This window comes from Polyodon spathula, chromosome 19 (genome assembly GCF_017654505.1).
Source record: "Polyodon spathula isolate WHYD16114869_AA chromosome 19, ASM1765450v1, whole genome shotgun sequence".
In the NCBI taxonomy this organism is placed as follows: Eukaryota; Metazoa; Chordata; class Actinopteri; order Acipenseriformes; family Polyodontidae; genus Polyodon; species Polyodon spathula.
In genome coordinates, this window is record NC_054552.1 from 12,585,746 (window position 1) to 12,609,488 (window position 23,743).

Here is a 23,743-nt window from a genome sequence, read left to right on the forward strand (position 1 = left end):
TTGTACAGATGTACTGTTTAAGTCACTGCTGCTATGTTTCAAGATTAGTCAGATAGTGAAATAACAAGGTGCTACTGTGTGTAAAAGGAATAATGCTTTTTAAAGGAGTACAGCAAACGATACAGAATAAAGACATACGTTAGTAATACTAAAAATTCTTTGACATTGAGAAAAAATTCTAGTTGAAACATTTGTCTAAGAATTTTACTTTTAGTGTTATTGCATATTATACCATTGAATGCTTCATTGTTTTGGAATGCAGTATATTTTTTAGAGGGTGAGGATAAACAATACATCATGTTCACTCTACTATTCGTCATCTTTATTTTAGTGAACCCAATGTTTCAGATCTACAGAAAAAAACCTGGTGATTGTGGTAAAACACTGTATTATGGTAAATATGAAATGTATGTACATTTTCAACACACATTGCTGTTCGTATGTGTGGCAAAGTGGTTTGTAGTGCTCTGGTGTACAGGTGATTCGAGGTGCTCCAACAAAGGACAAACACAAAGTTCACCGGTCAGGTTTCTTTAATTTCCTTAACCGGGTTTCAAATAATAAAGCTGGCTGTACCCAGCAATGGGTATTACCAGCTACAAAACAAAGGGGTTGCAGTCCCGAAATAATAAACACAAAAACACGTCTCCAGACGGGGTGCTCTGGTGCAGGTGCGGTGCTCTGAGTGCTGGTGCTCGTGTGCGTTCAGGTCCGGGCTGGCTTCTCGCAGCAGCTCCGGCTTCATATCAGCCATCTGGCAAAACAAGCACAACACTTTTCTCAATGAACCCACACTTCCCATTAACCACAACAAAGGAAGCGATTACGGCATCACGTCCCCCTAAAGTACCCTAAGCCTCGCCCCCTCCGATAGCTAGTTCAATCACGTCTCCTCCAATTCATGACTGAAACTTCGCTCACTGTACTAGGGCGATGACTCCAGGTACCGTAACGCCGCCCTCTTCCTGAATGGCCAGCTCCCGACTGTCCCCAGGATGAACTGCCCAACCATTCAGTAGGAAGCCCGCAGCTCCTGTTGTACAGTGCCCTCATCGGTCGAGAGGGAGATTGCTGATTTGGATTCATTCGCTCTCCGTCACAGTATGTTACATATCCTGATATTGACATCAAGGTGGAGTAGGTAATTAAAATGTTCTTATTTTGGATTTTGATATTTTATATTTGATGAGAACTCACACGTGCACGTTTTATAAAATAATTTAAAGTAGTGCATTCTGAATGTACAGATATTTACATTTAGAAAATAAATTTGGATTTTTCTTGTAGTGTAATTATTTAACCAAATGTATGCACGAAACCCTCATTTTGATGTAATTCCAACTTATAAGAAAAAACACAACAATAACAGCGTATTTAAAAAAAATAAATAAAAAAATAATTCAGTAAAATAACACATTGAAAACCTATATAACAAATGAGTTTCTTAATTCAAGGTACATGTCACAAATACCAGGGTTTTTTTTCATGACAATGTAGACTGTTTTTGTCGAGATTCTTAAATATACGTCAAGTAAAAATAATCCACTTATGATTTTTTTGTGTGTGTGTATAATGTACCAAACATTTTAAAACATCCTAATAAAATACATTTTCATAATAAAGATAAACTTGAACAAATGTTACAGTGCCTATTGGTACCAAGTATTGGAAACTGAACCATCACTACATTACATTTAGATGTACGAGAATTAAGGCAAAGTATTTGGAAGTCATTCAGAAGCCTGCATTGTTCTTTGTAAACAACTGCTGTGAAGATTTTTATCTTGGACTGAAACAAAACAAGAAAGGGAGAGATGAAAAAACAAGCCCAAACTAGTCAAAACCAACAGACTGGAGAGGTTGAGAAATAAATTGCCAAATTACATTTTTTTTTTTATAGTTTTTGTTTTGAAACATGTCATCTCTGTTTCTTGCTGCTTAATTTCCTCCTCCCTTTAAACAAAGCCATTAATGTTTTTTGTGATATATAAGCTTTTTGTGATGAAGTCTTCTGCTTCTCATCATAGAGGGTTAGCGTGACCAGCACTAGTGCCAGCAAATTAAAACCTGTCACTGCAGCTTTGCTAAAATGATGTTTAATATGACTTTTGAACCATTCTTTGGCAGATCAAATTAAACAGGTCCTGTTGAACGTGATTTACAGTTAAAGAAGCTAATCCTTAGATTGAGTTACAAATACTGACCTGACAAAATACCACTTTAAGTACTACTTTAAGATGGCTTTACATAGAAAAAACAACTGGTTTTGGTTTTGTTATGAATCCAAAATGTAGACCTGATCAGCATGTTATGAACCAGATTCTGCTTGTTTATGTGCCAGCCCCATATCCTCTTCCTGCTTTCAGTTTACCCATTTTGGATTTCTGAATGTCGGTAGGACCATGACTCGCAGCTAATCCTTAGAGTGTGCGTCTTCAGTAGGCTAGGACACTGGATTCACAGATAGCATTTTACAGTGTGTTATAAAGTTTCATTGTTCAGTGAGACTTGTAGCAGGTTTACAGGAACTGTGCTGCACTATTGTGGTCTTCCCTGAATGGTGTCCCAATTTGAGCTGTAGGAGTCACCAAACGCATCTGCATGGTCATTAAGAATAGGAGCTTCAGTGTGAACAAGAAACATCAATGACTTTGACAAACTTGTGTATCAGTGATGTATTTGAGAATTATATTTATAACTATATTTGAATCCTGTATCTGCAGCCATTCTCTACACTGTGTTTAAAAACAAACATTTGTACATGAAAAAATACATTTTTCTCTTTGCATTAAGTGGTGCTTGGAACTAAAATTATATTTACATGTGACCCGCGAGATCAGCTACACTGGTGTGTGGAGTCATGCGATCAGGAGCTTCAATTTTCCAATTCCAGTTGCGCCAAGTTGCTTATCTTGGTTGGGGATCCATAGGGAACTCCATGCACTCCAGATGTTTAGGGAGGTTGGGGGGTAGTTCAGTGTGCCACAGCAATCCCTACTGGTCAGATGACGTTTGGAGATTTTACATTTTAGGTGTTGTGTTTCCAGTTTTCCATTTCTTGTGCCTTTTGTGTGATAAGAATTTCCAAAATGCATAGACTATACAGATATTATTTATTATTAACTAATAAATATACTGTGGAGTGTTTTAAAGTAATCACATGTATGATTGATTAATAAACAAAGCAGATAAACCTTCTAGTGCATTTTGTGCTGTCTGAACTATAAGTCATACAACTTTGATATTCAGTATTTTGAAGATTTAAAACTTAAGGGGTCTAGGGTGGGTGGGTGGGGGTTATACGAGTGACCTTTTTGTTTTTTGCTTTGTGCATATTTGGCTTTTATTTTCATTTTTCTGATTAAGATGAGCTACTTTTAAAGGTTTGCACTTTGCCTATATGACTTTAACAAATGTTTGTTCTATAAATTAGATGTTTAGTTTCATAGAAGGTTCTTGTCATGTGTTTACATTCTCTTATGGTGTTGAGCTTTAGGGATACCCCCTCCTTGAAACCTGATGGCTTTCATAGCTAAGGAAGCAAAACAAATTAAATTGTCAGTATGTGGCTAGCGCAAACGCACCCAGTGTTTTTCTTAGTGTAAGTTTGAGTATTTTCTGCTTATTTAATTGGTCCCTTTGTAAGTTCCTTGTCTCTAACATGGCCTCCTCCTCATTCAGCCAGGGTAAAGTCCCGGTGTGCCCCCACGTTCTTCGCCTGTGCAAGTGGGATGCACTGCATCATCGGGCGCTTCCACTGCAACGGCTTTGAGGACTGTCCTGACGGCAGCGACGAGGAGAACTGCAGTGAGTACCGCCATGCACTTACCTACTGTGCCTATTAATGAGTCATACATGGGATTACTTATAAATACAACCAGGACGAGTCATTGTCTAAAAAGAGTGAAATGTTCTGAATAGCTTCTCACCTGTGTCGGTTGTGTACCTTCAACGTGAAATGCAGAATGAAAAAGAGTGCAAACGACCATAAAAAATACCATAAAAAAAAAAAAAAAAAAAAATCAAGTACGCATCTTTCATAGGAAGTGTTGGTAATACATAGTTGATGTAGTGAAAGTGTTTTGTTAGCTGGTGTACTTTAAAGGCCCAGTTGTTTCTGTATAGCCCCCTGCAGGTAACTGGTCTGTTCTCTCTCATCCTTGGCAGCTGCAAACCCCCTCCTGTGTTCCACAGCACGCTTCCACTGTAAGAATGGGCGCTGTGTTGACAGGAGCTTCCTCTGCAACGGACAGGACAACTGTCAAGATAATACTGATGAGGAAGATTGTGAAAGCACCTCCGGTAAGCCAGCTTGAAACCTCTCCCAGTGCAGCCATCTCTGCAGACAACTGTGAATATGAATCTAGGCACTTGCACACCAGCACTTTCGCACTGTGTCAAAACTGACACACAAGCTAGTTTCTTCAGATAGTGTTGCTGGCACTTTAACTGGAATTAGCTGCTGCCATCAGCTGGATGTAGCAGGCATAAGACTAGCAAAAGTCTAGAAGCTGTTTGACACATAAAATACATTCAATATTAAGCTTCATGAAATACAACAGGAGTAAATTGAGAGGATAATTGTAATGAAAACAAGCAGGGAAATTTGTGTAGTAAATGCCACACCAAATTATTTAGGAATATTCAGACATGTAAAGAACTGTATTGTACGATCAAATTGAGTACCACAATGTAGATGAAATCCCAAGCAAACCAATTTTCCTTGTTCCATGGCCAAAAAAAATCAAGAAAACACCTGCCCGGATCCATGCTGAACATGATGAAATCAAGGCTTATTATATAATAACCCTATAATCTATGCTTATTGTACAAAGAAAAATAACAAAGTTTAGGATTGTCCTGCAAGCTTGTTTTACCTCTGAGATACAAAATACATAATGTAATACATGTATTTGCACTTACTAGGATGCAGTATTAACTGGATAAAATAGGTGTCATATACAACCTGTATCTTTATATTCACCTTTGTGCAGCATGCAGGCACTATTGTAATGTAGAATAAGAATAAGTGGCCCTTCTTATTCAATTAACTAGCTTCCCCTTATACTAGGTGTTCTTAATTCTGAAATCACCAGGAATTCTGTATATTCTATATTTGTAATAAAGAGAGCTGAAGAAAATGAAATTAAAAATATTGCATTATGTAGAAGTATACACTGTTAATACATGTGCATTGTCATGGATAGTCAGGGTGTACATATTAAATTACATGGAGATTTGCTGGCATTTGTAATGTTAATTCTGTCACACAGCTATTAGCACATCTGCACTACATTTAGAATCCAGTGGATGAAGAGCAGTGTATAAATAGACATCCCTTTTATTTTTAGGTGACCATGTATAGGAAATAAGAACCTTTAGGTTCTAAAGATAAATATCTTTGGATTAGAGTATAATGGAAATAGAAAATAAGTTTTCTGGTAAGGTGTGTGTTTTTTTTTTTTTTTTTTGTTATAAAATGGCGGTTTTGTGACACACTGTGAAATGTGTTGGTTTTTTTGATTGTCATTCGTGAATTTCTTTTTAAAAAAAAAATACAGTGAATTTTCCGGGCCCATACTTACATAAGGAGATCAAATTTGATCTAGCCACTTAGATAGGAGTCATGCAGTGCAGGTTTAACCCATGTTTTCCCAGTGTTTATAGCAGGTCCTGAATTCCCTGCTGAAACACACCAGGAAATATATCTATTATTTCAGAGAGACAGATGCTCTCCTTGATATAAAAGTGGCCTTTTGTCAAAGTGTCTGGATTTGTAAATGCATTGGGGGCTATTGATTGCACACAGGTGGCACTGTCACCCCCCCGGATATAGAACATATCTTTCATAATAGGAAGCATTACCACTTCATTAATGTACACATGGTGTGTGATATGAAACTGAAGATTTACAGTGTGATCACCAGATATCTGGCACAGCACACAACCCATACATCCTCAGACAGTCTGGGATATATGAAGATTAGGAGGCAAGTGTAGATTGAGCTGGTTGGCTTCTTGTCCTGTGCAACAATTTCATCTGTTAATATATTTATTTAGTCACTGTGTATGTGTGCTATTCAAGTAGGCTATACTTTAAATAGCTTCATGATATACAAAAGACAATTATGGAAACTGTAAAGGTCTAATGCATTAATGTACACAGAGTGAGAGTTGAGGTGCAGTCGTAAATACAAGCAATCAAACAACATCACTGTTTTAACAGTAAAAAAGTATTGTTTCGCCTTTTGAAATGTAAATAATGATATGTACAGACAGAAAGAAGCAAGGCTGTATTCCTTATACACAGGGAGAGGGATGATGAGATGTTGTGACAGGGTAACATCTCTGGTAGTGGTGTTTAGACTTAGAAGGGAGGCAGGTTAAGTGCTCAGGTGCACGTTTAATAATAATAAACCGCAACCCAAACACTGGACAGAACACAGAACAAAACACAACTGCAAACCAAATACTGGACAGAACACAGAACAAAACAACCACAAACCAAACACTGGACAGAACACAGAACAAAACACAACCGCAAACCAAACACTGGACAGAACACAGAACAAAACACAACCGCAAACCAAACACTAGACAGAACACAGAACAAAACACAACTGCAAACCAAATACTGGACAGAACACAGAACAAAACACAACCGCAAACCAAACACTGGACAGAACACAGAACAAAACACAACTGCAAACCAAACACTGGACAGAACACAGAACAAAACACAACCGCAAACCAAACACTGGACAGAACACAGAACAAAACACAACTGCAAACCAAACACTGGACAGAACACAAAACAAAACACAACCGCAAACCAAACACTGGACAGACCACAGAACAAAACACAACCGCAAACCAAACACTGGACAGAACACAGAACAAAACACATTAACAAAATAAATGACACAAGGGCCAAAACAAAAAGCTCCACAAAAACACTCAGAGAGATGTAAATAAACAAACGAGACGGGACAGCCTACAACACAAAAACACTATATGTATTATTATGAATTTCTACATCATTTTGTTTGAATGTCTGAAAGTTTCAGTTTTGCTAAAGCTTTGTAAATCATATAAAACCTACTTGCTCAGATTGTTTTGCCTCTAGGCTTTTCTTGTTATATGTTATGTGACAAAAGATCACTGCTTTCTAAGCAAAGGGAGATGAACACAATGTTACTTGTGCAATTTAAAAAAAAAAACAAAAAAAAAAACATTATTTTTCAAACATTGCTTCACATTTACCAAACAGTAAATGATACTTTTCTAGTATGGTATAAATATAACATAGATAAAGAAAGGTTATTTGCACACATGTGCTTCTATGTTAGAGTATTAATTACCATAAAGTATGATCTTAAGCATAAACCAACTGCCCGTTAATTTTCATGTTTATCAAACATTCTGAAAATCTACAGGTAACTTACACAAGCAAATTATCAATAATGTGCTTGCTTTCTTATGTTATAATTAGTAGTGATGGAGTCGAAGGTTGGGTCTATGTTGTCATTTGAAACAACAACTCACAATTAAACCTTTTTTCTATACCGTCTTCAGTTCCAAATAGAGAGAAATAATTCATGATAAGCAAGCAAGGCAATTTAAATTCCACATTGGAGTTGTTACATTGGTTCCCCATGCAGGCCACCAAATAGTTTGTTATGTCCACTACAACTTCTACACCTTGTCAAACTGAGGATGATTCCACGGTGAGTCTGCCTTTAGATTTTACAGGGGGACTGTTTGTAACCAGATGGGGTGAGTTGTAACCAGATGGGATGAATTGTAGTGAATCAAAATATCAAAATATTTTTCCTTAAGAGTTTCCACAGTAGACCAGAAGTTTGAACTAGCTCTTAATGAATTAAAAAAAAAAACAGTAGCAGTTAAGAAGACAGGAAGTAGGTCTGTACGTTTTGCATTGCATTATTTAGTATCACACACCCGACCCCTAGAAAAGAAAGTGATTGCAACTTTACACACCATCGTAAATTGCCCATTAAATTCGATTTTCCATAGTATGGAGAAGCTGATGGCGATAAAGATCCACTTTCCTATATTGAACAGTGTGAAGAGTTTGTAACATTGCGGTCAGATTCCGAGCTACTAGCCACGTTGAATACAGTGCTTAAAGGGACCGCTTACGGAATTGAAGGTGAAAAACACATGAATGATAGAGTTCAAGGTTCAACCCAATCCATCAGAGACTTTGCATATCATGATAGATCTCTTTGTTTACACAGGAAGCCTAATATAACTGAGCCTGAATTAGTTCTGTTAATCTTGTGCAATTGTAATCGTAGATTGGCAAGCAATTTGAAAGGATCTGTATGTAGAGTAGAAGAACGAGTAAGAACTGGTGCCCAGATTGAACATGACTAGCTTAGTGCAAAAACAATACTGAGCAAAGTTCAATAATAAGGAAGAGATCAAAGGATTGAAGCAGTTCAGTATCACAGGAGTTAAGCCTCCAATCAGTCCAAATTTTCTGAAAGAATGCCGCTGCTACTTTCCAACATTTACTGGAGATTGTGTTGGCAAACATGAGAAGGAAAAGCTGTTTTGTTTATATGTTCCAAAACTGAAGAACATCTAAAATATCTGGATGTGTTGTTACATAGATTGAAACAGGCCTTTTTTTTTTATTTATTTATTTGGAATCACCAATTATTTTTCTTATTTTTTCCCCAATTTGGTAGGCCCAATTATTGTTTATTTCCACCTGGCTCACCGCTGCAACCATTTGAATTTGGCAAAAGCGCAGGGAAGGATGTTACAACAGCTACAGCCAGTCTCTGCAAGAAACAAGGCTAGATTGTTTAATAATGAGGAATGCCATTGAATTAGTATGCGATTGCAACATAGTTTACATAGTTAATGGATTTTCTAAACGTTTATTAGTAAACCAAATAGAGACATTTAAACATGTAAGGTGACAGCCTTATTTATCATAGTGCATTTTGATAAAAAACATATCTCTTTAATATAAAGTTCCACTAAATTTTACCATGAATAGGGGAGTGGTAGTGCCAATGAAAACCAAGAGGGCGATCATGGCTTTATTTGTTCTAATGTCTGCTTTATGTGCCTATGGGGTTCCTTGGGACTCAGATGTATGTCTTCATCCTTTGATAGACCGGCTGGTGACAGACAGCTGTTCATGAGGGACAGTCTCAACTGTCTATGGACACTTGCTAAAACAAGCAAGTAATACTCTGCCAATTGCAAAAATTTGGGAGTGTAAAATGGAAAAGCTGGGCTTTTCTCCTGATTGGGACAGTGTATGGAACAATACGTTTTTAGCTTCCAAGAACCCAGCTCACCAATTAGTACACTTTAAACTTATCCATAAAACATATGCTGCTCCATACATACTTTTTAAAATGAAAAGGTCCCCTAGTCCGCTCTGTGCAGTTTGTCAGACTGGTGCAGTGGACACATACCTACACATGTTTTGGGAATGTCCGATTGTGGCTGCGTTCTGGGACAGTGTAGCTCAAACAATTACTGAGCTGATGGAGGTTCATATCGTAAGAAATCCGGTTGTATTTCTATTGAATGATGACTCCTCCCTGGGCCTTTCTCTACACCAGAGCAGGATACTTCTGGCAGGGTTAACTGCAGCCAAGAAATCAATTTTACAGCTTTGGATAGACACTATACCTCCTATGATTGCTTACCTGGCTCTCGGATTTTAGAGGCATTGTTTTTTTGGAATGCTCCACAGCCAGGATTAATAAGGCACATCTGACAACTATACAGGCATGGAGTGCAACTGCTGCCGATTTGGCTACGCTGATGTTTAAATGACTTGGGCTTCCTTTCCATTACCTTCATACTAGCTTCGATTTTTGGTATGTAATTTTATTTTTAGATAACAATATTGTAGTAACTTTTTCTTAGTTATTTTATTATTATTTTAATGTGCAAGCATTGGCAATGTTGTAAATAGTTTATTTTATATTTTTTTTATGCTTTGTTTCTGTTATTAAAAATAAAAAAAACAGATGATCACAAAAAAAAAGAATATAGAGTTCTATTCTTGTTTGCTTCTCCAGTGCTTCCAGATTCTCAGATGGGGACTGATTCTCACATAGCTTACCAGTCTAGTCTAGTCTAGCCCCTGTACATTTTCCCTGTGAGGGACAAGCTTAGGATATCAGGAACCCTTGGAAATTTTCACAAAGTCTGTTGGAGCATTCGCCTATTATCTAAAGGAATTTACATTTTTGAAATGTGTGTAAATCTAAGATATAAGGAATGTTCAGTGTTACATTGGGTACAACGGGAACTGATCTAAACTGGCAGTGTTGCGGAGTGCTGCCCACAGGGCAACTGCTCAGCTCCCTGCAGGTCAAGCCTAATGACATTAGCCTCTGGTTTCCCGTTACAAAGACTGTCCACCCTGGAGGCTTCTCGCCTGCAAACAGATACTGTCGCTATGGAGACAGAACTGAATGGGAGCTGCTGTGCTTAGCTTCAGAAGTAATTCCTTCAGGACAAAGGCCTTCTGCTCTTGTTTTTGTCTTCGTCTTTTTCTGGTTCATGGTTAAAGCCTTTAGCAGTACTTGCTCTATCAAAGGCCTTATTGGGATGTAGAGACAGAAAGGGATCTGAGTAATTGAACTGTTTTCATAGAACAGCTGGGACAGTGTGTTGGGAGAGGTCATGTGCAGAACAGAAGTATGTGAATGATTTGTTGGTTAAAAATGAATGAAATCATAGCTTTGAATTTTAAATTGCAGTTTCTAAATGTAATGGAAGATATTGTAAATATTTGGGAACGGGGCCATTTTCGGGCAAATACAAACAAATTCAAGACTAAAATGTGTTTCAAAACTGGACTTCCTTTAAAACTAATCCTTTGATTATTGTGATTTTAAAAAGATAAGTTAAATGTTAACCCTTAATCTGTATTGTTATCATACTTCATTTAGATGTCTAATGAGCTTATTCAATAATTGATGTTGAAGTGAATTAGATTATATTTTCATTTATGAATTTTGGGATATGCTCATTGTATTGCTGTTCATGACAGAATTATTACGTACCAGACCTTCCAGTTGTATTTTGGCCAGTTATCTGTATTGGAAAGTTTCCTTATAAAAAGTTTTTCACAGTAAAAGCATAGCAAAGTATAAAGGCCGGGACAGTTATAGGCAGAGCACTGGTGTCTGCTATCAGGCAGCATTGTACAGGCAATATCAGACCAAAGCGATATGATTCTGCAGTACCGCAGTGTCACTGAGCGGTGACGCTCAAATAAATCCAGAGTGATATAATACTGCAGTGTCACTGAGCTGTGATGCGCAAATGAAATCAGGGGTGATATAATACTGCAGTGTCGCTGAGTGGTGATGCGCAAATCAAATCCATGAGGTGATGTCAGCGGATGAATGGCACGACAATGGGCCTCAGGATCACATCACAGTATCTCTTCATTCAAAATGCAGTTGTGTTCGTTGTCCATAGTGTATGCCTGCCCATACCATAACCCCACCGCCACCAGGGGGCACTCTTCACACCGTTGACATCAGCAAAACATTATTTACAGTATAATCATAAATCTCGAAAAACTACTCACTTCTAAATCTTTTGTAGTCATTTTTGTATTACTTTAGTATAAATACATGTTAATTTGGATTCATATGTTGTTTTTTTCTGACTTTATGTGAACGAGAAGACACACATTTGCCCGTTTTCCCATTGGAAATAGTGATATTTTGAAATATCACTGTCCTGGTCACAAAAGCAAAGTTTGTGGGGAATAATAGCCATTTTCTGTACTTTTGAGGCATAAGCAATTAGGAATTAACACTTACTACCCAGGAACAAAAAAAATAAAAAAAATTGTTACACGGTGTTATTTGTTTTCGAGAAATTTCTACAAATCATAATTACTGATAGAAGAATCAACCTCATATAGTGAACAAAACCACTGGAACAAAATCATTCCTATACTAACCATGCTAAAATAGTCTCCTTGTAAGAATCAAGCAATCCACTTATAAGAATCATTTCGAGGCAAACTGACTACATGTAATACCATACTGTATCACGTGCAATGACGTGTACAGCCTATAAAGCTGTTTTTGAATTTGAAAACCTCTCGTGTGATTAGGCACGTATACAGCGTGGATCATGCAATGATGCAGGAAACACTGCATTGTTTGTAATTAGTCAGTGAGTTCGCCACTGCATTGTGCAGGTATGTTTTTTGTGTTCTCTGTAAGTTGATTTGTTTCAATAAAGTGAATACACATTCATTGAGTACACCACTGTTAATGTGTGATAATATCTGCATGTAGAGGCGGGGGGGGGGGGGGGGGGGGCTTTTGGAGCTTTGCATGGCCGCAAACTGTAAGACATGCATTGAAACTGAAAATAAGTAAGCCACAGATGCTTACCTTAAATGCAGTGGTAGTCCTGACAGTATCATACTGATCCTGCAGCAATTCACAGCAATTCTCTTTTAAGAAACAACCGCTTATAACAATCAAATCATCCGGGAGGGATGTGACTCCTATAAATGGAGTGAACTGTATGTGTATAAAAAAAGAATCACGATTAATGTTGAGATGAGAAATTCAACTCCGTTAATCTTGGTTTTAATCGCATAAAACCAACCCTGTTTTCCTATTTCTGGATTCTCTTTATAGTTTTATATTTATTTGCAATCCATCATTTGTTGTTAAATTGTTTGATCCAACTGCTAAATCAGTTTATTACTCACTCATGGTCATTTTCCTTTACTCATAAACTGATGTTTTTCATTGCCATTTAAATAATAATAATTTTAAATTCTCTTATTAATAACTTGAAATTGCCTTAATAAAAGAAAACATTCACTGAGTAACGGCTCTGTCCTCCATAACTGTAAATAATATTGTTTAAAATAAATGTGGTTATTGAAATAAAGCAAAGCTACAGTGTTAAAGGGCCTGCAGTCGCTATCCAGCAGCACTGGTTATTGTGCTTTGCTTGATTCATGGGTTTGCAGCGATCCTCAATTTCTAAAAGACTACTCTGTCAAAACTGACGGGTTTCATTTGTTGTTGTATTGTTGTTGTCTGAAGCAGAAAAACTACTCAAGTGTATTTTGAGAAGTGAAAGCATGTTTAGCACGCAGGTGGTACAGCAGACTAGATGCATTTCTGTGATACTGGAACTCACTGACAGTAGATACAAGTAACCCTCTTTCTATCCGTCAGAAAGTTTTTAAAAAACAAAGTCCCATTCACAAGTCCTTCAAACTGAGTGGTTCTGTGACAAATTTTCTATTCAAACGATGACTACACTCATTCAAAAATGGTGCAACAGGAAATGAATTATGCTGTGCTAAGAGGGACAAGACAGGAATGCGATTAACGTGCAATAAAAAAATGTAATCTCCCAAAAACTGTATGCGTTAATCACAGAAGTGAGCTGAGATTAATTGACAGTCCTAATGTGTATATCTAGCATGGGATATATTTTTGTCATCTCACTTGAGTGGGATAACATGCTTACTGGGACTAGTTTCGAATGGGTCTTTGCTTCCATTCCAATCCAGTGGTGTGCTGCTGAAATTCTGCGCTTCGGTAGCTCAAACAATACTGCCACTGATACGTGCTTTATGACATCTTTAAAATGTCTGAAATAATTTCTAATTTCTATTGTTGTTTTGATTTGGATTCCAATTTCCTCGAGAACAAGTTTAGTCAAGAAATGCCAGTTATCTATCTGCCTTATCCAAACAGCCTGTAGCCCTTTCATTAATTCTATACCAGTAACTCTAGGAAACAATAGCGTTTAGTCAAAAAATGCCAGTTACTGATCTGACTGCATCTGGCTTATCTGAGCAGTCTGTAGCCCCTTCATTGAAACTGGTAAAGGTAGGAAACAACAGAGAGGATGTAAACTAACAGACTGAGCGCAAGGTTCTAACTAAAGATGGGTGCAACAAGGCCATAAACAGGGTTCGAAGTTATCTGTGTCGAAGTATAGTCTGTTGACAGTGAAAGTAATGATCCACCAGGTAAAATAATCCCTGCATTAATTGATTCAAATAAAAAAATGTACACATTTTATTGCTATTTATTTTAAATGTATACTTGTGGTATAAACAAAATACTGAATGATCGTTCGTGGTATACTGTTTTTATTGCCCTTAGGAGGATGTCCGTACATACCAGTGACCCTGTCGGGCTAATGATTTACTGGAACATCCTCCTGCAATGAATAAAAGCCATATACCACGAGTGGTCATTCAGTTTCCTAATTATATATATATATATATATATATATATATATATATATATATATATATATATATATATATATATATATATATAGATAGATAGATAGATAGATAATGTGTGTGTCTGCAATTACTGTAACGTATTTAACATTTTACACCATATTTTTGGAAATATGGACCTAGGTTTTTTTTTTATTGGGGTTTTTTTCAGTCATATGCAGCCCGTTCATTGATCAGATCCAATGTCACCGCTCTCCACCATGATTTCAGATCCTGCTGTCCGGCTGAATTTGGTACTTCAGTCCACTTCAAGTGGGTGACAGGCACTATCACCGTGGCCGAGATCAAGATTATGAGTTTTAATTTCTTTTAGTGTGTGATTATTTTAAAAAAGGAAAAAAAAAAAAAGCTTAATATCGAAGTGGCCTGAAGTCCTGACTTCTAGTGTGACAGCCAGTTATATAGAGGCCAATGGCAACTTTGCAAGAGCTACAGGTTTTTATGGCCAAGACTGGGCAAAGTGTGCATACGACAACAATATCCCAAGCACTCCACAAATCTGGCCTGTATGGTAGGGTGGCAAGAAGGAAGCCATTATTCAAGAAAGCCCACCTTGAATCCTGTTTTGAAGTATGCAAAAAAACACTCAGGAGATTCTGTAGCCATGTGGCAAAAAAATTTGTGGTCTGACTAAACTAAAATGGAACTTTTTGGCATAAATGCAAAGTTATGTTTGGCACAAACCCAACTCAGCGCATCACCCAAAGAACACCATCCCTACTGTGAAGCATGGTGGTGGCAGCATCTTGTTATGAGGAAGTTTCTCATCGGCAGGGACTGGGGCACTTGTCAGGATAGAAGGGAAAATGAATGGAGCAAAGTACAGAGAAGTCCTTGAGGAAAACCTGCTACCCTCTGCAAGAAAGCTGAAACTGGGACAGAAGTTCACCTTTCAGCATGACAACAACCCAAAGCATACAGCCAAAGCTACATTGGAGTGGCTAAGGAACAAAGAGGTAAATGTCTTTGAGTGGCCCAGTCAGAGCCCCGACCTAAATCCAATTGAAAATTTGTAGTATGACTGGAAGATTGCTGTCCATCAACGCTCCCCAAGGAACTTGACAGAGCTTAAACAGTTTAGTAAAGAAGAATGGTCAAATACTGTCAAATCTAGGTGTGCAAAGTTGGTAGAGACCTATCCCAACAGACTCACAGCTGTAACTGCTGCCAAAGGTGCTTCCACTAAGAATTAACTCAGGGGTGTGGACTTATCCAATTATGATCTTTCAGTTTTGTATTTTAATATAGTTTTATATTATATATATATATATATATATATATATATATATATATATATATATTATATATATATATATATTGTTTTTTTTCGGGGGGGGGGGGGGGGGGGTGGGGGGGTCTGAACTCTTCCTAAGTTAAAACATTAGTATTGTGTTGTTTAAAAATGAATCTGAACTTATTTTCTTTGTATTATTCGAGGTCTGACAACACTGCATATTTCTTGTTATTTTGACCAGTTGTCATTTTCTGCAAATAAATGCTCTAAATGACAATATTTTTATTTGGAATTAGGGAGAAATGTTGTCAGTAGTTTATAGAATAAAACAAAAATGTTCATTTTACCCAAACACATATCTATAAATAGTAAAACCAGAGAAACTGATAATTTCGCAGTGGTCTCTTAATTTTTTCCAGAGCTCTGTGTGTGTGTGTGTGTGTGTGTGTTTGCGTGGGTGCGTGCGTGCGTAATCTTAGTCATAATCATTCCACAGGTTCCCTGTGTGTTAAATGTAGTAATTTAAAGGGGAAGTCTCATTCAAACTGATTTTCTTATCAGAATTCTGCCCCACTGATTGGCGATGCCTTTTTTTTCTATCTTGACACGCTCCTTGTGTTTTCAGTTTGTGTTAACATATGAACTGCCCTAGTGAGGCCCTGCTCGCTGGCATCAGTGAGAGCTGTGTGCTTCTGCCAGAATCCTACTGTATTAGGGCCCTCTACTATAAATACTACCAACCCACTTCAAGAGAAAGATATTAAACTAGACAAAACCAGTCTGACTGACCTGTTTCAGAGCCCATTGGAAAGCTTTGGATCACTACATAGTGCTGCAGCCCAGCAGTCACATATTGCACATAGCTATAGCAAGCAAAGGCAAGCACACATTTGAGTATCAGCAAGGGTAGAGCACGGGCAAACATCCACAAAGAAAGTGTAACAGGAAATAAGAAATACAAAAAAGGCAAAAAACAAAACACATTGAGAAGAGCAGCTAAAAATAAAAGTTTGCCAATTCATTCCATACGAGTTCTAGTTAGGTAGGATTCTAACCCCAGCCCTGCCATATCTAACACAAACTTAAATGTAAACAGGCTTGGTTTATAAACCAAAAGCACACTATTTTTTCATGTGCAGAGCCTCAGCCCTGCCATAGTCGGTAACATACTAGAAGCATTAGAAGATGTATGTAACAGATTCTATCCATCTTCTAACATACCATTGTCTCCAAGATATTCTAACCGAACCTAAGATATTTTGGCTTCCAATGGGATAAAATATATATATATCTTATAATTGTGTATATATATCTATTATATATATTATATATATATACTACATACAATATATATAATATGCGTGACCATATATTGTGTATGGATCATATATATCATATAGACAATATATAATATAATATATATATACGGGATATAATATATATCGATGCCCTATCCACTAGAAGTTTGTATAACAGACCATATTCACTGGAAGCTTGTATAACAGGCCCTATCCACTGAAAGATGTACATCCTGCTGGTCAGTTCCAGCATAAACGTGATTCAGAATGCAACACAATGTAGGAGAAATAACAATTCCAGTTTATATTGGATAGTAATTTGCATTAATAGTCTGTCTCTAACACAATGTGCAGAAGCATTAAGGTTATGGTATGTAATAAGGCAGTAATGAAAATAACATTAACATGATCAGATAATACAGTACAGAAGTCCATACTGCCGCCCTCATTTTGCCTTTACTAATTCTTCTGTAAAACTGTAATTTTACAGGAAACTAAACTGAGAGCACCAGATAAAACGTTTTGCTCCTTTCATGAAGTTATTTTCAAATTCAGCCGAGGAGTCCTCCTACAAAGAAGTGCTGGTAGACGGAGCCAGTCCAGTTTATCTCTACGTGGCCTCACTTAGCACAATACTGAGTGCAGAGACGTTGAGCAGGTGCATTTGAGAGCCTTCACACAACATGTTGCGGTGTTGGCAGATGAACGAGGTGAGATTTGAATCTCATCTAAAGCAATTGAATGTCATTCCCTTGTTAAATGTGCACTATAGTGATATACTTGGAGCAATCACTGTGCTATAATCATATACTCGGAGCAGTCACTGTAGTTTAAGATTAATCAAAAGGATCTCTTGGTTTGTAATACATATCTTTACACAGTGACAGGGATATAGTGGAGCATCCCTGTGTGTGTATGTCACACTTTCAGTTTTACAAATAACAGAGAACTCATTATCCAATAGTGATAAGACTTGCTAAGAACATTTTTAATATATAGAGGATATACCATGAATGTTCATACTGTAGTTATTCCACAAATGTGGATAGCTGAATAACCCTTAACCATCTCATTAAATGCCAATTCACACATTTTTATACATACCTATTGAACTGCATATGCAGTTCTGATAGTTCTTAGTTCTGACAGTTTTTACCAAAATGATTACACACTATGGAAATGTAAGGTGGTATCATCAATGCATGTCACACTAACATTTTTACATACTATTAAATAACTTCTTATAGAACTGTAATCAGCCTTAGCAAGGACATTCTTTACTTGTTGGTCTATAGCTGTGGATGTAAGTCACTGTGTTTCTATAGTTCAGTGAGGTCTAGGAATATGAAATGCCCCCAAGCTCACACACACATAGACACTGACTTGCTGTCTGGCTGTCTGGGATATGAAATGCTTCCAAGTTGACACGGGTAGACACTGTGTTGCAGTCTGGATGTCGTGGATATGAAATGCTGTCTTGAAAATGAAGGGCTGGAAGGCAGATGGTAAGCCTGGCTTTCTGGATCTGATTCTACAGGAGGGGTGTCCTGTTTGTAGTCTGTAGAAAGCCATCCTAATCTGTTTGGAACACCCCTGTGCAGAAAGGCAACGTTGTTTGAAAAACATTTATTTTCTGTATAAGACTGCCACCTACTGTATGCCCCACATATCTAAACAAACTATTTAATATTCTTTTTTTCAATATACTCCCTTTGACTTTAGAAATTGGAAAATACATTATTAACCTATTAAGGCAATTTTATATAACATTGCAAACAAAATAAAGGGTTTTTCTGTTAATACTTCATTCAAAAGAGCAACCGTGTTGGTTTTTGAGTTACATATCATATGTTGTGGTTGAAAAAGTTATCATTCAATTAGTGATTTAGCAAATGTATTAAAAAATGTGATCTGGAATAGTAAAACAGAACAAAAACTATAGGACAAACGATGAGGTAAATGTTGAAAAATGGGTGAGAATTAAAACAAAACAGGACCACATTTAAATTCAGCTCCAACCACTAACTAGGTAAATCAGCCAGGCGGTTACTGAGGACGAGCTTTCAAACAGTGTATCCAAGCAACCTGCTTCACAAAGTTCTGCTGGTGAGAGAACAAGGTCAAAGGAATGGCAAACACAACGCATACATTTACATAACATTGTCCTGTAATTAATCAAAAATACCACAGTGAGAGGCAAAGGGCTCACACCTAGTGATTGTCATAAATACATATTTTGCCACCCCTTAAGTTTGGCCCTTAGTTTTTGTAGCCATTTGTTTCTATTGAAGACATGGTTTCTTAATGTACCGTTGGCATGGAAACATGACATTCAGATCCCTCCTGTGAGAGAATCTTTATTAACAAAGGCCTGGAGGTCCCTGTTTCAGGATGACATTGACGCTGCTGCAAAATCAGATCTATCATGGTGAGAGAAGGTGGTCTCGCTGTCTTGTAATGGCGCAGAGGGTGGGTACTGTCTTTATAACCAGACACTGGCTCAGAATCGTTTTTACAAATGTAGTTTAATTACACAATATTTACTGTCAGTTTGACTTTTTCGTTGTGTGAGTAATTGAATAGCAGAAAGGTAATCAACAGTAGTTAATGTAATCCATGCATTGAGAAAACTTTATTATTAAAAAGCACGAATACATCAGATTTTTCATTTGATTTAGCCACTTCTGTAAGACCTTTAGTCTAACAACATGCCAGAAGAACAGCATGAGGCTCCAAATAGGACAGCAGAGCCGTTGAGTCTCTCAGAATGAAAGCCTTGGAAGTCAATAAGTGACTCTTGCACCTCTTGTGTTTCATAACCAGGCTGCAGCTCCGAGAGATACTGAGAATGTGTTCAGGGGCAAGGGTTAGGGTCAGGCCCTTGACTCTCCCACACAGGCGGTTTTCTAGCTCACATGATTTCCCCAGCATGGTGGCTTTGAGTCTCTTGAAAACAAGGAAAGAAAACAGCAGATGGAGGTTAATCCGGTCAGGGATTTCACACGCACGCACAGTGTGGGGATCTCTAACACAAGAGTATAAGAGGGCTGGGCTGCACTGTGGAAGGCAGTGGGTTTGAGTTGCTCAGTCGTTAGTATCGTTCTGAACTGTGGAAGTCAGTGGGTTTAAGTAGCTCAGTGGTTAGAGTGCTGAGCTGCAATGGGTTTGAGTAGCTCAGTGGTTAGAGGGCCAGGCTGCACTGCGGAAGGCAGTGAGTTTGACTAGCTCAGTGGTTAGTGTCGTTCTGAACTGTGAAAGGCAGGAGGTTTGAGTAGCTCAGTGGTTAGTGTCGTTCTGAACTGTGAAAGGCAGGAGGTTTGAGTAGCTCAGTGGTTAGTGTCGTTCTGAACTGTGAAAGGCAGTGGGTTTGAGTAGCTCAGTGGTTAGTGTCATTCTGAACTGTGAAAGGCAGTGGGTTTGAGTAGCTCAGTGGTTAGAGTACTGGGCTGCAGTGGGGTTGTATAGCTCATTGATCTGAGTGCTGGGCTGCACTGTGGAAGGCAGTGAGTTTGAGTAGCTCAGTGGTTAGAGTGCTGGGCTGCAGTGAGTTTGAGTAGCTCAGGGCACATTTTCTTTTGACTGCACAGTTAAGAGACTGCGGCGAAGGGCTAGTGATGACAGTTGACACTACACTTGATCTTGCTCATTGGAACAGTAGTTATAAAAATGTAACACTGTGCTTGAGGAAACAGCTTCAGTGTACTTTACTACAATTCCTAATTGAAATTTCACCTGCTTTATGAGATGACTTAAAAACATAAAACACAGGAGAACAAAGGTGCCTTATCTGTGCCCTTTTTTATTCACATTTACAAGCCATTCAGCTGACGTGACATTCCCATTACATAGTGCTTCCAGGGATACTTTGACTTCACTTGCTTTGACTTGCTTGTTAAAAATAATCAAAGAGTGAAAATTCTATTGGACTTGCACTTAATAAGCTTGGGAAATTGAACAGGCTTTAAAAAGCTTTGCATTCTCAACGGTTCACAATGGCCTTACAGTAAGCAGAGGAACAGGATTGCAGTTTCTGAATCTGACATCAAGCTTCCTAACCTTCAGGGGTTCTGCAGAGACACAGTGGCACCACAGTGACAGGATCTGGGGTGTTGGGTTTTTATCCTGCGTGACTTTTCAATTCTAAAGGCATTTAGAGGTCCTGCCTGGATCATGTTTCCTCAATTAGTATTTTGTAGGAAGGGGAGTTTTGATAATTTGGTTTGTCTGAATGTGTGTCTGTCTACCGGGACGCAGCAAAGGCAAAGAAGTATGTTTATTTTAAACATTCTAGGGTGTTCTGAAACACTTTAAATTAAGGGTTAACAGTAAGATTTATGGGCTGTATTCTCATAACATTAATGACTGTTTTCATTTTTTATGATTTAATTATCATTTAATTAAATCAAATTTTCAGCTCACAAACCATGTTTCAACTTTAGCAGGATTTAGTCTCGGTTTTAGTTTTAAGTTTAATGTTAATCAGATAATTGCCTAAGTGACATGCAAAACATCCAGGAGTTGATGATAAAAGTTTTGTAAAGATTGGTTCCAAAGCAGGCAGTTATCTTGCCAGATGGACAGGTGGACACAATCAACATATAAGGGTCCCCATTTCTTGACCTTAATGACAATTAATGGACCAGTTAAACTGAACAAGTTAGTTATATACTACTGACACATTCAACACACGCTGGTTGTTTTGTCCCACATTGCACAAATCTTGAGAATTATAAAGTGAATGTTGCCTATATTTAAAATTGTAGTGGGTACAGGCATTTTACTTTTAGATACCAATAAAAAGGATTTTTTTTTTCTGTTTCATAATATTCTTTACCCATTTATATGATTGCATTGTAATTATTTGGTAGGGATTGTATCATATATAATAATAGAGACAAAAGAACGAGAATCATCATCAGTGCTCGTCCAGTTGCTGGGTAGCTGGTTGATCCCAAATCTTTGACAAGTCTGATTATAAAGAATCCCAGTGACTCAGCATCAACAGCATGGCTTGTGAAATCATTTCATACACTCACCGCTCTGTAAAGAAAGTGATTCGGTATCAACAGCATGGTTTGGAAAATCATTTCATACACTCACCACTCTGTAAAGAAAGTGATTCGGCATCAACAGCATGGCCTGGAAAATCATTTCATGCACTCACCACTCATTGTGTAAAACCTGTTCCTGTAGCCCTGTGTTGTGTGAGCATTTTGATTTAATGTATGTAGTTTATCAATAGAAATAATACTAAAAAAAAGAACAGTAAGTGGGTTTGGTTTACTGGAATTTCTTGTGAAGGTATTAACTGTGCATACCAGTAATGAGTGGTTGAGAAGAGACCCTGCTCTGAAACCTGAGCTGTTTCTTATTACCGTAATGAAAATGCAAGTGAATTCCAGCCTTTGGCCTACTCCTCTGAGACAGTCTGTTGTTGCAGAGTGAAAGGTTAAGTAAATGGAAAACAAGTGTTATCAAGGTCCTGGAGTCACTCCTTTAACACTAGCCTGGGCCCGGTAATCAGCTGCTTTCAAACAAACATGGAGCAGTCTGTATGTATTTTAAAATGCAGAGTCTGTCATTCCTATTAAAAGACTAGAGATTCTTACAGATTTGAGGCTCATGAAAGGTGAAGAGCAAAAGCTCCAGCCAACCACTGTCCTTTTTTGGAAAATAGTCCCGAAAAATGTTCATAAAAGATCACATGTAACTAAAAGAACTTTATCAAACAAATAATGTTGTACTTGTCAGAGCTGCTTATATTTTATCTGGACAGTGCCAGATATCTGAATGCAGCAATATTACTGAACTATCCTGTGGCAGAGTGTCCCACCCCTTTGTGTTTATTAGTGTTTTATGTTGTATGTAGTGTGTTGATTTTGGTGTTTCTGTATAAAATACACAGGATATAAATATAGGTTATGAGCACGAGTGTTTAAAATGTATATTTGTATTTAGGCACGAGGATTGCACAGCATTTCACGTACAGGTAAAATGAAATATGTGATCACAGGAAATTACACTTAATTAATTCATGTGCAGTTGTACCGGTACAGCTGCATAAAAGCAGCATAAAAGCAGCATGTTTTCACTTACTCAGGGTTGTGTGTTTGGTGAGTGGAGAACTGGTGTGGAGAGTAAAATGAAGTGAAAGAAAGTAAAGTAAATAGAACTACTGTTTTGACTCACCGTATTTGTTTGTCTGTTAGTCCACTGTCTTGTTTAGTGTTGTCCGTTTTGTTTACCTTTTTATTTCGGCCGTATCCTGTTTTGGTGTGCTGTTTTTCTGTTTAAATCTTTTATTTTCTTTTTTATTATTTAATAAAACACTGAGCGTCCCTGTGCCTCAGTTTCACCTGCTACTTCCTGAGTCTGTGTTTCTGGTCTGACTTCACCACTGCAAGCCATCCTGTTCACATATGGTGTCAGAAACGGGACGACAGCGCCTCCAAGTGTCAGACCAGAAATATGGCGGGTGAATTTATTTTTTTGCAAAAGGAGTGTTTTTATTTTGTTTGGGAGGGAAAAAAAAATGGGGAAAAGTGTCCGGAGAAAGCAGCAACCTCCCCAACAGCCAGAACAGGTGCTCTGGTTTGAGATGACTGCATCCAGGGAAATTCATGACGATTACCTGGATGCATTTGTGGAGTCGAAGGAGGCAGAGAGGGGGAAAGGTGAGGAGGAAGCAGAAGGAGCCAAGGTGGTGCACCCTGTGCATTGCCTATAGGCATGAGGACGAGGACTGCCCAGAGCAGGAGCCAGAGGATGATGAGCCCGAACGTCCTATGCCTGAGTGGGAGGAGCCTGAGCACCCATCGCCCAGAAGGGGGTTCACAGGCATCTACAGCCCACAAGGGGAGAGTCGGTGCATCCACAGCTCCAGAAGGGGAAGGC

At 38.0% G+C, this 23,743-nt stretch overlaps 1 protein-coding gene across 1 annotated transcript in view; it reads left to right on the plus strand.

Moving 5' to 3' along the window:
• The window catches only part of LOC121294579 (low-density lipoprotein receptor class A domain-containing protein 3-like), an 84,679-nt gene that overhangs the window by 50,729 nt on the left and 10,207 nt on the right, over nucleotides 1–23,743 (plus strand). The window contains exons 3-4 of the mRNA XM_041218402.1: nucleotides 3,682–3,807; nucleotides 4,168–4,302. Coding sequence (XP_041074336.1) covers nucleotides 3,682–3,807; nucleotides 4,168–4,302 — 261 coding nt within the window. The remainder of the gene's footprint in view (nucleotides 1–3,681; nucleotides 3,808–4,167; nucleotides 4,303–23,743) is intronic.